At 55.7% G+C, this 15,399-nt stretch overlaps 2 protein-coding genes across 2 annotated transcripts in view; one reads left to right on the plus strand and one right to left on the minus strand.

Moving 5' to 3' along the window:
* AKNA (AT-hook transcription factor) overlaps positions 1 to 11,058 on the plus strand; it is a 37,161-nt gene extending 26,103 nt beyond the window's left edge. The window contains exons 15-21 of the mRNA XM_081102889.1: positions 2,726 to 2,902; positions 3,519 to 3,634; positions 4,149 to 4,286; positions 6,156 to 6,251; positions 7,933 to 8,058; positions 8,318 to 8,507; positions 9,919 to 11,058. Coding sequence (XP_080959015.1) covers positions 2,726 to 2,902; positions 3,519 to 3,634; positions 4,149 to 4,286; positions 6,156 to 6,251; positions 7,933 to 8,058; positions 8,318 to 8,507; positions 9,919 to 10,192 — 1,117 coding nt within the window. The 3' untranslated portion in view covers positions 10,193 to 11,058. The remainder of the gene's footprint in view (positions 1 to 2,725; positions 2,903 to 3,518; positions 3,635 to 4,148; positions 4,287 to 6,155; positions 6,252 to 7,932; positions 8,059 to 8,317; positions 8,508 to 9,918) is intronic.
* A 706-nt stretch (positions 11,059 to 11,764) lies between these two features.
* Positions 11,765 to 14,456, minus strand: LOC308528182 (alpha-1-acid glycoprotein-like; the record flags this gene model as incomplete). Its single annotated transcript, XM_081103719.1, has 6 exons — positions 11,765 to 11,851; positions 12,117 to 12,220; positions 12,410 to 12,517; positions 13,518 to 13,588; positions 13,799 to 13,941; positions 14,346 to 14,456. 6 exons carry the CDS (start codon positions 14,454 to 14,456, stop codon positions 11,765 to 11,767), a joined length of 624 nt encoding a protein of 207 aa, XP_080959845.1.
* Positions 14,457 to 15,399: the final 943 nt, after the last annotated feature.

Genomic DNA, 15,399 nt, shown 5'->3' on the forward strand with positions numbered 1-15,399 from the left:
TTTAGTGAGTGTACCCCTGCGGTCTCCCTGACGTTCGCATGGGAATTCGAGGCGTAGCAATAGAATAGTGGACGAGACACTGTACTTGGCCTCATGAGGCTCCCATCTTGTAAGATGGACAAAGAAACAGGTGGTCACCCCCCTAAGTGTGGTAAGTACAGTGATGGCAGAGGCTCGACGGACTGTGGAAACACAGAGAAGGGGCATTTAGCTCAGCCAGAGGCTTCAGGGAGGGCTTCCTGGAAGAAGTGGTATCTCAGCCGAGATCAGAGGAAGAGTCATGAAAGAGTATCCCAGCAGAGGGAACAGCATGTGCAAAGGACTCGAGGTGAGAGGGCACCATCATCTTTGAGGAGTCAAATGTTCATTCTAGCCAGACCCTTGAGTGAGAGGTGATGGGTGTTGAGCAATAAAGGCAGAGGGGTCGATGGGGAGACCTGGGTGGGGGATCTTGGATGCCACGATTAGAGGTTTGGATGGTGGCTCAGCTCAGAGGTGTTCCCTGAATACTCATGAATGCGTACAGACTCACCTGAGCACAGTGAGGGGGTCTGAAGCAGGGGAGAGGTGTGGTCAGGCTGACGTCTTAGAAAGAGTTCTCTGGCCGTTACATGTGTGAGAATGGGGGCCTGGAGACTGAGAGGGTGCCTCACCCAGAAGAGAGGTGATGGGTGGGGATGGGAAGGGTGGGAGAGGCATCTGAGAAAGGATATTTAGTTATTGGGCCCACAGGACTTGGTAGTTGGGTATCGTTAGGGGGTGTTCAGGGAAGGAGTAGGGTGTAGAATGACTCCGATTTTTGGCTGGCCATACAGTTGGATGCTGATATGGAGATGGGGACCCCAGGAGGGGGAGTAAGTTGGCAGGGAAAGATGAATTTAAGGGTCAGCTGAGTCACTAAAGAATTGTCAGGAAAATTGAGATCCTGATAGAAAGACGCCAGAGAGAGCAACACCCGGCTGGGTGTTCCAACTCCCAGGCCCTGGTTCAGCGGCCTTGGGCAGGGGCAGGCTGCCGGAGCTGCCTCGGTCCTGCCTGCCGGGGGTTAACTGGTGACAGAGTCCGGCTCTCCTGCAGCCGCCACCCTCACAGTTGGCCTTGGAAACCCCAACAAGCGTCTCCCTGGGGATTGCCAGGGAGACCAGCTGCCCTTGATCGCACTGCGGGGTCACAGCAGGAGCTGGAGAGAGGCCTCCCACTCCCTCCGCTCATCCACCTGAGAGTTGATGTTTGCTGGCGGTGGTGCCAGGAGACACCCATGGGTCCCGGGGCCGCCAGGCAAGTGCTATCCCTGATGGGAGCCCCCATCCTGGAAGCTGGCCCCAAGCAATAGATGGAGAGCCCGCGTCAGCCCGGAGGATGGTCATACCGAACCAGACTCGGATGCTCCGTTGGGGTTGGAGTCGGGAGCGGGGTTGTGTGTGGCAGTGGGAGTGTTGGGTGGGATTGTCTGCCTGGGTGCCAGTGACACCCTGAGAGCGAGACTGGAGAGTCGGGGACTGGTTGGAGAGAAATGCAAACTTACTCGCTAGATGCTAGGGCATCGGTTCTCAACCTGTGGGTCGCGACCCCTTTGGCGGTCGAACGACACTCTCATAGGGGTCGCCTAAGCCCATCCTGCATATCAGATATTTACATTACGATTCATAACAGTAGCAACATTACAGTTATGCAGTAGCAAAGAAAATAATTTTATGGTTGGGTCACAACATGAGGAACTGTATTTAAAGGGCCAGAAGGTTGAGAACCACTGTGCTAGGGGCTCGTTGAGACACCTTCCCATACGAGGTGCGCTGTGTTTGGGGTTCGCAGGGATTCCAGCAGCCCCTTCGCTCTGCTCCCTCTTGGAGCCCCGAGTCCCGGTCAGCAGCGTTCCCAGAGCTCCTGTGCGGTGTGAGGGTCTCGGGTTGTTAGACAGGAGGCCTGCTGTCTGGCCGGGGAGGCAGGTAGACAGGCATCATCTTCCAGGAGCGGAGAGATGGGCTTGGACCACGTAGGAGGCACCTGGGGGAAGCCAGGAGGGAGGGGCCGGGGCAGGGCGGGGAGGGGCCAGGCCTGAGTGGATAGTGAGGATTGCTACAGACAGAGGTGGAAAGGGGGAGGGCAGCCCGGGACCAGGGCCGGCCAGAATTCAGATGTCAAAGGGCGACCTCAGCCCCTGCCCTGTATTCTGCTCCCTTGTCTCTGTCGAGAACCGGTCACCAGTGGTCAGAACAGCCGCTCAGAGGCCCTGCGTGTTAGGACCGGTGAACCTCAGAGGCATTTCTGCTCTGTTCACCGAATGTGCGGGACATGATCGCAGAGAGGTTCGAGACGCGCAGCAAGGCCCTGGGCAGGGAGATGCGCTGGTTGGAGCGTCGTCCCAATACACCAAGGTTGCGGGTTCGATCCCTGGTCAGGGCACGTACCAGGAATAGCCAATGAATGCACAAATAAGTGGCGCAACAAATCAGAGTTTCTCTGTCCCTGCCTCTGCCTGTCTCTCTGTCTATCTGTCTCTCTCTCTCTCTATCTCTCTCAAAATAAATAAATAAATAAATAAATAAATAAATAAAAGATGGTGGCAGGAAAAGTGAACACGCAGGGAAGTTCTAGAATCAGATGGCAGCGGGGTTGGACCCTGTGCCTCCTAGGAAAGACAAGGCTGCTCCATCGGGCAGCACTCGGGTGGCTGAGCTCCCCTCGCCTGCATCTGTCCTTCGTTGCTGTCTCCACCCCACCCCAGCCAGGCCATCCGCGAGCTGCAAGAGGAGGTGTCCCGGCTCCGGCTCCGGCTGGAGGACAGCCTGCACCAGCTGCCCCAGGGCAGCCCCACACAGCCAGCGTCCACCTTCAACCACCCTGTCCGGGCTCGGGACCGGCCAGCCGACTCCCCATCCGCCTGGGGCATCCACTATGGCAGGTGGGTGACCCCCAAACTCCCACCCCAGTGCCTAGGTGGCAGCTGCCAAAGGTAGACATGGCTGACCTCTGGCTCTCCCCAGAGATGTGGACACGTGCACAGCCACACCCCTCTCTCACTCATCTACTCATTCGTTCACTCAATCATTCACTCACTCTTACTTTTTTTACTATGTAATATTTGATGCATAAAAAATAGTAACTATATGTGTTAATAATAAAGTGACACAATGAATATCCCTGAACTCACCACCTAACTAGTGAATATTTTCAGGACTCTCACCCACTGCCTCAGCAGACATTCATGACGATAACATGAAATCAGCTAACTTTGAATGCTCCTCTGGGAGGCCCTAGGGCTGAGGATTTTATGGGCCTTGTCTCACTAATCCTTCTAACAACCCTCTGAAGTAATTGCTCTGATTATTCCCATTTGACAGATGAGGAAACTGAGGGTCAGAGAGGCCCAGCGCCACTTTCTGTGATTCTAACTGCAGGGTCTTTAGTTTGGACCGTGCTCTCCTCCTCCCATTACGAATATTTCTCTGGGTTGGCCTTCTCACCGCATAAAACCTCATCGGGTGACATCAGCTCTCTCTCTCTCTCTCTTTTGCTAGTAAATCCACAGAGAGATTGTGCAGTGAGCCTGGAGGTGCAGAGTCACCTGTCCCCACAGGAAGGCGGCGAGCCAGGTCCTCCTCGGTGCCGCGGGAGGTGCCCCGACTGTCCTTGAGTAAGTGACCGCCTGCCAGGGCTGATTTCTCGAGGCCAGTCTGGGCCTGTTGTTCAGGGACCGTAGCAACAGGCTTCGACAAAACTTGGAGAAGGCTTTTGTGTATCTGTTTTAGATAATCTCACTTGACCTTCCCTGCAAGACGGGTCCTATTATGCACGGCCTGCAGATAAGGACACCCTTGCCCAGAAGTGCAGAGGACTTGCCTGAAGTCACACAGCTCTGGAATCAGTGGCCGGGGTCAGCCCCAGGTCACTCCTTCCTGGCCGTGTGACCTTGACCGGGTTGTTTACCTGTTCCGTGCAATTAAAGGGACAGCTAACGGTGCAGGAATGATAGCATCTGCCTCCTGGGGTTGCTGTGGGGGTGCAGGGCACTATGGGCAGTGTCTAGACCAGTGCTGAGCACCAAGGCAGGGGTCCCAGCGTGTCAGCTGTCATTACTGAGGGTGGATCTGGATGAGCTGCATGAGCCCCACGGCCTGTGCCCTCTGATGCCCCTCTTTCCACCCTAGGTTCCGAGTCTGAGCCAACCTCCCCCCGGCTGTCCTCTCCGAAGGGCAGGGCCACCACGGACAGCCCCCAGGCAGCTCGGGACAAAACGAGAGGCATGCGCAGCACCGGACGGGTCACCTTCCGGGGTCAATATACAGGTGGGCAGAAGGGAGGGCGGAGGGGTATGGCCCCCAGGATGGTGGTCTCTGCCATTTAGCCGTTCAAATATTACATTTCTACGAGTCCTGTGATACAGAAAACTTCAGGGGGCATCGCCTCTGTGAATCTCAGTGCATTTGTCCATTTGTTCATTCAGCAAATAGTTTCTGCTGCCTCCCCTTTGCCTGGGCCCATGCTTGGTCCTGGGGAAGCCCTTTCCGCTTGGCCATGGTAAAGAGGTTTTTATGAGGCGCCTGCTGTTTGCAGGACCTGAATCGTTTACTCCAGGAGGACCTTCAGGTCTGACTCCCCAGGAGCCTCTCCTCTTACGCACTAGGCACCCGGCACCTACTAAAGCTTGAGGTGACACACAGCAGGATTTCAAAGTGCTTAACATGAAAACAAATATGGATAGGGCGCCTGCCTTCATTGAATCCGACTGCCCAGTGGAGAAGACACTAATAAGCAAGCATTTACAGCAAGTGTGTCGATCATATGGCTAGAGTGAGTGAGTGATAGGCATGGCTCTCACCCTCGCCTCACTGGGAGGGAGAGGGGTGAACCTCAGATCCGCCTGTTGGGCGCTGGGGACAAGGCAGGAAACAAGGGGCATGTGCCCTGCCCCAGTGGCGTGGACAGAGGCCAAGGAGGCAGAAGTGAGAGCAACAGTGAGTCCAGGGGACCCCAGTGTGACACCCCTCATGGCAGAGGCGAGGAGGAGGAGGAGTAATCAGGCAACATTCAGATCTTATTTGAGACTCCGAGATGAGCAGGGCAGGGGATGGGGCAGGATCTGAGAGTCTGACCAGCGTTCCAATAACAGCGAGGTTGTATCTGCCAGGTGCTGGGCAGCCTGCCTCCTGGACATGGCCCCATTCAGTCCTCCCAGCAAGCCACTCACAAGCTGTTATTACTCTAGGGTGGGTCTGGGATTAGCTACAGCTGCTCCCGAGCTGCCTGACCCCCATGCACAAGCCATTCGCATCCCAGCCAGCTACTCGGGTCTGGGGAGAGTGACAACGCTCTTTGTCACTGCTTGTCATATCTGCCTGGCTTGCTCTCGGACCCTAACTGAGCCTGGGTTACTTGATTACTTCTGTATGTTGAGAACTAGGCAGGTGGTACCTAAGTAGGATCTGAAATGAAATGAGCCTGAGAGAGCTCACCATAATCAGAAAGACCAATGTGTCTTTATGTACATGTTATGTATGTACGTACACATATATTTATTTTTATAAATATATATACATACACTATATTTATACATATTTTATACACACACACACACACACACACACACACACACACACACACTAGAGGCCAGGTGCACGAAATTCATGCACGGGGCTGGTGGGGGGAAGCCCTCAGCCCGGCCTGCGCCCTCTCACAGTCTGGGAGAACCTGAGGGGATGTCCAACTGACAGCTTAGGACCGCTCCCCACAGGAGCAGGCCTAAGCCGTCAGTTGGACATCCTTAGCACTGCCACAGAAGCGGGAGAGGCTCCTGCCACAGCTGCTGCACTCACCAGCTGTAATCCTGGCTTCTGAATGAGCGGTGCTCCCTCCCCCTGTGGGAGCACACTGACCACCAGCGGGCAGCTCCTGCATTGAGTGTCTGCCCCCTGGTGGTCAGTGCATGTCATAGCGAGCAGTTGAGTGGCCTTAGCATATCATTAGCATATTATGCTTTGGTTGAATGGGTGACTGGACACTTAGCATATTAGGCTTTTATTATATAGGATACGTATTTATGCACATATATTATGTGTCCCCACAAAATAGAGAGACAGAGAGATCATTAAACTAACCCCCCTCAATCTTACAGCTATGTAGAGAGCTGACACCGCCTGTTCTGTGTTCGCCCCCAGGCCAGGAGTACCATATTCTGCCCCCCAAGATTGTCCCAAGAGGCAATAGCACAGTCTCCTGTCCCCACTGCCAGCCTGTGAGGACCCAGGACGCAGGTAAGGGATGGAAGCGGTCAGGGCAGGGAGGGGAGGGTAATGTCTGGCCAGATGTGGGCCTGCCCTGAGCTTGGAGGCAGGTCAAAGGTACATAACAGGGAACTGGATTTTTCGGGGATTCTCAGGCCTCCCAGGGTGTCCTGCCCTCACACCTGTTGCTCCAGGTGCTGTGACCTAAAGCCACCCTCCTTGACCTTGACATGGAGAAACGATGGACATGAATTAAGCAGCTCCTGAAGAGTCCTACTAGGAGGGTCCGACCAGCAGGGGTACTGGCAGCAGCGATTACATCTTATCTCCCCTCCCTGCTCCCTCCACTCCCATTCTTTCCCCCAAACCCAACAGGGAAGACTCGTGGGGAGAGCAGTAGCCTGAGAATGTGGACATTGGGTTCTAGTCCCAGCTCTCCCCACTGACTTGGGGTGTGACGTTAGGAAAGTTCCTAACTTCTCTGGGCTTCGAGTTCCAATTCCATAATGAAAGGGTTGGAGATGGGCTCTGGGGTCTTTCAAATGATAATGATAATGATGATGATAATAATAATGATTATGATAATGATGGAGCTGATATTTATTAATCCCCTACTGTATACAGGGCATCATGCTAAGGGTTTGACAAACATAAATCCTTGCAATTCTATGAAGTAGGTTTTGCCTGCTTTGTTATTGTGGCTATTTTATGAGTGGGGAAGCTCAGAGAGGTCAAGGAATTTGCTTAGGGGCATATAGCTTACAATGGTAGAGCCGGGATTTGAACCCAGGTCCTTGTGACTCCAGAGCCCTAGCACTTTACTATGTCCCCTTCCTTTGTTGGAGTTCCAATAGTCCTCTCCATTCGCTCGTTCATTCATTCCTTCATTCATTCACTAACCACCTTCCAGTGCTGTGCACTGAGCCCTGTCCACAAGGACCTCTAGACCAGCGGTTCTCAACCTGTGGGTCGCGACCCCTTTGGTGGTCGAACGACCCTTTCGCAGGAGTCACCTAAGACCATCCTGCATATCAGATATTTACATTATGATTCATAACAGTAGCAACATAACAGTTATGAAGTAGCAACGAAGATTATTTTATGGTTGGGTCACAACGTGAGGAACTGTATTTAAAGGGCCAGAAGGTTGGGAACCACTGCCCTAGACAATGACACAGTGGAGTGGTCAGAGCTGGGGTGGGGAGCACAGGGCGGCTGAGGAGCACGGAACTCAGCCTGGTGTGTGGGAGGGTTTCCCAGAGGGAGCGATGGCTGAGCTGAGGCCTGAAGAGCAAGTGGACTGGCCCTGGAACTGACCCAGAGGGGGCATCGAGGATCTGCCTGGGAGAGAACAAGGCAGCCCACTCTCCTGCTAACTGGGCAAGCTGCGGCCTCTGCTGACCCTCTGGTGCCCAGGAGCAGTGTGGGCCCCGCCCCCACCTGGAGGAGGGGCCGGTCTCTGTGGAGGAAGGACCACAGGCCCTGGCTGCAGTCAGGAGAGCTGGGCTTGGGGTCAGACAGAGGACCGCCACCTCCCGCCTTGAGAACCTGGCCTCTCACTGTCATGGTTGCCGTCAGTACTGTGTCCTCTGCACGGTTCCTGAGGGAAGCTCAGTGCTTTGGGGGGGGGGGGTGGGCGGTCTGCTTAGGAGGCTCCAGGCCTGATGCCTCAGACAATCCCCCAACCTCACATCTCTTTCTGGTCTTCCAGGTGGTGCTGTCGCCAAGGACCCACTGGGGCCATCTCCCACTGATGCCCCGCGATGTCCCCTGTGTGGTCAAGCTGGGTCGCCTGGGTCCCCCGCAGAGGGCGACGGCCCAGACACAGCCACCTCTGGTAGGGACAGGGCTCAGGCTCTTCCCTCAGCTCTGCCAGTGGGGGCTTGGGGCCCATGTGGGGTGCGCAGGGCGGCTGCTCCCCCCTCCCCCTCCCGTCTGGAGCACACTGGGCAGAGGGTTTGCCTCCCAAATCCGGGCACTCCCAGCACCGCCAGCCCAGTGTCCAGCTCTCACAGGCCAGGCCCTGGGTGGACCCACTATTCTCTGCTAGATCTTCCAGGCGGTCATACTGTCTCTCTGGTGTCCTTACCTGGCAGGGGCAGGAAAGTCCACAAGGCGGAACGCACCTTCCGCTTCCAGCCCCAAGCAGAGGAGCAAGCGGGTGGGGTCCCCGCCCGCGCCACCCCCGGGACTGTGGTATCTGGCTGCTGCGCCTTCGGGACCAGCCCCTCCTGCGTTTGCCTACGTCTCCTCGCTTCCTGTGATGCCTTACCCGTCAGCCACTGTGTAAGAACGCCGTTCCCCTCTCCTGGCCTCTCTGTCTAATTGCTTCATTACTAGCATGGGGCCATGTCAGGCAGCCGAGCGCCTGGGCGCATGTATCCCTTTGTCTTCTCCCGCGTGTATGATGTGCCCGGCTGGTGGGAGCAGAGGCGCAGGGCACCATTGAGCCCCAGTCCCCCATGAGGCTCCGGCTACAGTGTGGCTGTCACTCTCAGCTAGGTCCGGGCAAGTCCTTCAGGAACCTTCTGCTCGGGCAGCTCTGAGAGGCCGTGCTGCGTGCTCAGGCCTCGGCACAGGTGGAGACCCTGCCTGTGCTCCCACTCGCTGGGCAGGAACCGTTTCACCTGGACTTTGGTGGCCCCGGAGAAACTCCGAGTGTCTGCTGTAACCTTGGGGTCTCTATTTCTGCGGCCGTTCCATGTCCTTCCAGGCTCAGACCTGTGGGCAGAACTAACCAGTGTGCTGTCCCCAGACATGGATGGGCAAGGCGGGAGGAGAAAGGCCCCGGGCTCAGGGCCCGACAGCCCTGGCCAGCATGGCCACGTCGTGGTTTTGGGCAGGTCCCTGTTCCTCTGTGACATGGGCTGTGGTGAGGATGAAATGAACTAATCAATGTACGGACAGTCCGTCCTGCATGGAGGGTGCCCAGGAACCAGAGTGCTTCTAATGCTGCTGCAACTTGGGCTGATGGGGCCCTAAATGTTCTCCAGCTGCAAGACTGAGCATGCTCAGAGGCTGAGGCCTGGGCGCCCTTTAGAAAGCTGCATGCGCCTCTGCTGCCCCCTGGTTTCTTTGTTCTGGGGTGGGGCCACAACATTAGTAACAAAGAAACAGAATTTCCGAAGGAGGAGGCCCAGAAATCAGGATTTTAAAAAGAATCCCAGGTGATTCTAATGTGCAGCCAAGGTTGAGAACCACTGAACTGGACGCAGTGGCACCTCACGTGTTGTGATTTGCATGTATCTGATGGCTAATGATGCCGGGCATCTTTTCAGGTGCGTGTTGACCATTTGTGCATCTTCTTTGGAGAGACGTCCATTCAGGTCCCAGCAAAGCCCTTTGTACACTGCACAACCATGCAAGTTAGAAAGTGGAGGATCGGCAGGAAGACCAGAGTTTACAGGGTGCCAGCCAACGACTCAGGCCAAGGCCTCCTGAACTCATTGCTGTTTCATTTAAGTGAAATGCTTCTTTAGCACCGCGCCCCCCCCCCCCCCCCACCATCTCACACACTTTACTCCACAGCACAGGGGCTGCCTCTGTTGTTCCCATTTTACAGGTGAAGAAACTGAGACCCAGAGCATAGGAGCCAGCGGCCTAGCTGGGCTCAGAACTGGGTTGGTTACAAACCTGGGGCTCCTCGGCTGCACCCAGCTTTCTCTGCGGTTAACGGCCACTTCCCTCTTCTCCTCAGGTTCTATGCGCCTCCAGGAGGACCTACCTCAACCCCCAACACCCCCTCAGCCCGACCAGCTGCCGAGTGGCCCCCCGCTGCCTCCTCTCGGGCAGTGGGAGGGCACGGGCGCTCCATCCAGCTGGACCTGGAGGACCTGGAGGAGCTCAACAAGGCCCTGAGCCGAGCTGTCCAGGCAGCCGAGAGCGTCCGCGCCACCACCAAGCACATGAGCCGCTCCCTGTCGGCCGACCTGCGCCAGGCCCACAGCCTGCGGGGCTCCTGCCTCTTCTGATGGCACTGGGGGTGCAGAGACACATGGCGGACAGGTGGGCGTGCAGCGGCTGCCGTCTCCCCTGAAGGCCATGCGGACCCCTCACCAGGAGTTCTCCCTCCAGCACAGGCCCTGCTGCTCCGTCTCGGCATTTGCAAAACGGGAGAGCTCTGCTCATCCAGAGAAGTCGCTTCCCAGGCTCCAGCCCCTGAAGGAGGTGCCGGGACCAAGGCCACCTGTTGCCCAGATGCAGTCCCTGGCAGTGTCCTGCACGTGTCCACCTCCAGCTAATAATATGCATTTTATAAACGGGGACACTTCTTACACGGAGGAGATTTCCTGGGCTTCCGCCTCCTCAGGAGGCCAGATAAGAAGGGGTGGGGCAGGGGCTCTGGCACAAGCCTGGCCACCGGCCTGGGACCTGCCAATTGGCCCTAGGCATCTCTGGAAAAATGTGACTGGAGGTGGGACCCTCTGGGACCATTGGAATATCTTGGGGTGTGGCCCCCCAGGATGACCTGCACCCAGCTCCTCTGTGATTGGAGCAGCCTTTCCCATGGGCCTCTGGGATGGACACCCCAGGAACCATCCTACATGGCCCCTCTCTGCACCTCATCTTGAGACCCCCGCTCTGTCCTGGGGATCCCTGTGGAATTGGCCCAGTGGCCAGCTACCTGCTGGGCCGTGTCCTATCCCCCCACCCTGTAGCAGCGCGTACCTCAGCTTTTCTGGAATGTGTGTGCATCAGTGATATTTGTATATTTGGGGCATTGGAAAAGTCTATTTTCGTTATGAGATAAATGAAGAAGAATGAATATTGATCATAAAAAAAAAGAAAAGCCAGAAAACCGCAAAAACATTCCCAAAGTTTCTGGTGTTTGTGGTGTATGTCAATTGACCTGTGGTTTCTAAAGTCATTTTGCTGGGGTGGAAGGTTGACGCAGCCATTCCCCCATTCCCCACCCGTGGGCCTGTTGGGGGCCCATTCCCACTCTTCCGGCCTCCCTCTGGTGGCTTCTGTGTTTCCAACATTCCCCCTGTCTCTGCTCTGGCCCCTGCACTCACCTCGCAGGCCCCACCTAGCTCACCTCCCAGATGGCCAGGGTGATGTTTGCCATAAAGTCCTACATTCCTGGCACTGTGCCCTGTGTCTGAGTCCTCTCCACCCCTTATCAACCTGAACTCCTGCTTTGGTCCTCTGCCTTATGTTCCTCAAACATGTCCTCTCAGACCCTTGGCTTGCAGCAGGAACAGAAGATGTTAACCAAGCTCCTAATCTTTCTAGACTCGATCAGATGCCCCTTGCAGGAAGCCTTCCCAGACTCCCCCTCCTGCAGAAGGAACCTTCTCATGCTGGGCTCCCACATCACGTGCCATCGTCCTTCCTGGCATGTGTGCTGGGGGTTACAGGAGGGGCTTCTGCAGCCAGGGGCGCCGGCTTCAACATGAATGAATGAGTGAATGAATGAGTGAGTGAGCAAATGACAACCTGCCTATTCCAAATGCAGAAACTTTATTGGTGCAACTGAGGGAAAGAACTGAGGCACACAGGGTGGGGGGTTCTCAGGATAGGCCCCCAAGGTCCCCGAGGTCCTAATCCAAAGCTGGGCCTGTCTCAGACCCCTCCTTTTCCTTCTTCCTTTCCTCATCGTGCTGCTTCTCCAGCGGCAGGCACACATTCTGCAGGACAGCAGGAGAAGAAACACAGTGATGGGGGTGGGCAGGGGCTCCTGGGGGGAGGGTGGAGTGCGCTCTGGACTGGGGCTCCAGTCCCCATGGGCTTCTGGGAAGCTCAGCTGTCCCCGCAGTGAGATGGGCACAGAAAAGGAGGCTCCCCTGCCTGGCTGTGCAGCCCTGGCTGGGAGATGGCCCTCTCTGGGCCTCTGGGGCTGCCCAAAGCAGGAGCGCCCTCAGGTGGGCACCGCCTAGTCCTCCTTGCCCTCACCTTTTTCTCATTGGAGTACATGACTTCAGACTTGTCCATGCCCATGCACGTGAGGTAGTCATAGAACTGTTCCATTTGCTCAAGGGTCGCCTCTGGCTTGTCAGCTGCAGGAGGAACAAGGGGACAGGTGAGAATGTCAGTGTGTGTGTGTTGGGGGGGTGGGGGAGGGAGAGTGTGGGGAGCGCAGGGTAGAGGCCAGGAAGGACTGGAGGTCTAGAGGACTAGAGGTCTAGGGCCCCAGCCCTAGGAGTAGGTGGTTGGGGGAAGGCTGGTGGGAGTTTGGGGGTGCCTACCATAGAAGGACAGCCCCATGTTCTGCTTGTCTTCTGGGAATGCAGCGAGCATGAAGGTCTTGGGGTCCTTGGGGAGCAGCAGGTGGCGAAAATGTTCTCTGTCTTTCTCTGGAAGAGAAAGCCTCTGGGTGAGACCATGGAGATGGCACAGTGGGTCCCTCCTCACAGGTGAGGAAACCTGGGTGTGCCCTGACCCACACAGCCAATCGGTGAGGGCCAGAGGTTCACCTGGGTCACATGTCCCTCACTCCTGCTGTGCACCAGGCCCTGTGCCGAATGGGTGTGGAATCAGTGGAGCCTCTGTGAACTGTGGCTGTCAGGGCCTTTCTCCCCATTTTCTACATGAGGAAAATGAGGTTCAGAGAGGAGCCTCTGGTTTTGGTTCAATTGAATTGGCATTTGTGTGTTCCAGCGATGGGCCTTCTCTGCAGTGATGGTGGGACATAGGTGAAGTCACTGCCTGCCCAATAAACAGGTTGCCACCCTTAGGTCCCAGAGGACAAAGAGTGGTTGAGCCCTAGCCGGTTTGGCTAAGAGGATAGAGCATCGGCCCACCGACTGAAGGGTCCAGGGTTCAATTCTGGCCAAGGGCATGCACCTTGGTTGCAGGCGCGATCCCTGGCCCTGGTGTGGGAGACAATCAATATGTCACACCTTGATGTTTCCTTTCTCTCTGTCTAAATATCAATGGGAAAACATCCTCAGGTGAGGATTAATAAAAAACAAACAAAAAGAGTGGTTGAGAGGCAGGACTGGAACCAACCTCGGGTTGAGTCCAGGTCTAATTGCAGGATGAGTGAGAGAGACAAGTGGGCACCTGTCTCTCCATGTCCTGAGCTGAGCACTGCAATGTCCTCCTTGGCTGGTTTGTGAGTGTTAAAGGGGGTTAATTCATAGAAAGCACTTCAAACAGCACCTGGCACATAGTAAGAGCTCAGAGAGGTTGGCAGCTGTGACTGATTGCTTCAGTGTGCAGGCAGCAGGCCCATGGAGATGTAAGAAGTGGGTGTCTCCAGGCTCTCTGTGCCCAAAGCCCCAGGTCCCCTCCTTTGGCCTGGCGCACCCACCGTCTCCCATCCCACACAGCAACCCTTCCCTGAGGGCTCACCGTATTTGGACAGGGTTCCATTTTCCCGATGGACCGTCAGGCTGCTGGAGTTATAGAGGCACTGGTGCCCCCTAAAGCCAGACAGAAGAGGGGAGAAAACAGTAAGATAGTCAAGGAGAAGTGGACTGTCACAATCTTGGAGGGGGAGAGGCAGGTGGCAATTAGCGTCAGCCCCGCCCCCATTGCCTGGATGAGAAGGCTGAGGTAGCTGGGAGGAGGAGCCAGAAGCTGGGCTGCATTTGGGGCTGAGCTGGCGGGTGTGGGCCATGTGCGGGTCTTACACGGTTGTGTACTCTCTGAGCAGTATTGTGTCCTCCGTGTGGTTGGGGGTGAAGTAAAAGAAGACTGCATGGATCTCGCTAGCTTCCTTCTTGTACTCGGGGAAGCGGGAAGCCGAGGCGATATAAAACCACCTGCCAGAGATCTGAGGAGAAGCCAGGAGCAGGTGATGGAGACTGAGAGCCTAATCCTTGATAGTCCGCTGGGAGGAGACTGGGGCAGATCTTTCCACTTTGCAAATCAGGAGACAGAGGCCCAGGAGGGGTTGGGCTGCAGGAGCTCACTCTAGGAATCAGCCATCACCTCTCCGATGTTCCCCCAATGTCACCCACCCCCACCGCTCACTCCTGCCCCAGTGACCTTTCGCCCAGTCAGCCTGCCCTGCTGAGGGACTTTGCAAGGAGGCTCTGAACTTGGAGGCAGAGGAAGCCGCTGGAGGCTGGCCTGGTTCTCACCCCAGCGCCCAGGAGAGGCTGACCGCAAGCCAGCAGCGGAAGGAAGTCCAGAGAGGGAGACAGCTCCCATGGCGCCCAGGGCCCAGGCACCCACCTGGTCCAGGGAGGCATTGGTGATGGGCACCGAGAAATTGGGACACGCCGGGCTCTGGGCATCCAGCAGGGGAAGAAGGCTCAAGACTGCAAGGGCCCAGGGCAGCGCCATGGCAAGAGGAGGATTCGGCTAGATTCTGAGGTACTGGTGGCTGAGGGGTGCGGTGACCTTTATAATGAGCTGTGGGCTGGGCCCTGGGGACCCGCTGTGACACAATCCTGAGAGCGTTAGGGAAATGCCATGTGCAGAACATTCCCTCTTTTCCCAAAAGTCAGCCCCAGGTAAAGCCTCCAAGCTCGGGTCTAATTTGGGTCCCTGACCTCGAGATCAGGGCCCAAAGGTCTGGCTGTTCAAAGCCAAGGTGGAAAGGGCTGGAGTGATATTAGTGAAGCTGGTAGATTCCATAGAGGGGCAGGTGCTCAGGGTTTCATCCAACTCCTGCCCCTCTGAGTGCCAGAACTTGAGAGGCACCCAGTCATAAATCAAATGCTAAGGCAACTTTGGAGTTTCCCAGTCTAGCCTGAGGTGTAGGGGCGATGGGTGGGGGAGGGCTGTAGCTGGTGGGGGAAGGCAAACATGGATTCAGTTCCAGTTGAGTGTGGTAACAACTGTGAAAGACCAAAAGTCCAGCGATGCCCCAACCCAGGCCTGGAGGCAGGGCTATTTTCCAAAAAACACATAAACAAAAAACAACACGGGGCATTAAGTAGAATGTCTGTTTTCAGTAAGTGTATTATGTGAACCTTCATCCACATCTGAAACAGGAACTCACTTCTGTGTTGTCTTCCTCCTCTGCTATTCAAGTGGGAAGCTTGCTCTCTTTCACCAGCTGCCCCAGTCCTGGAGCAGTGCCCAGCACACAGTGGGTGCTCAGGAATCCTGTGGAATTACTAACTCTACCACCCTTCTGCATTTCCACATGACGGGTCAAATCTTTATCCATACAAATAATATTTGCACAAAGTAGTATTATGGTATGCTTACAACTTTGGATCCTTGTCCATTTTATTTTTTTAAATGATATTTTTATTGATTTATAGAGGGAGAGGGAGAT

This window comes from Myotis nattereri (assembly GCF_964212035.1).
Source record: "Myotis nattereri genome assembly, chromosome: 12".
Taxonomy (NCBI): domain Eukaryota; kingdom Metazoa; phylum Chordata; class Mammalia; order Chiroptera; family Vespertilionidae; genus Myotis; species Myotis nattereri.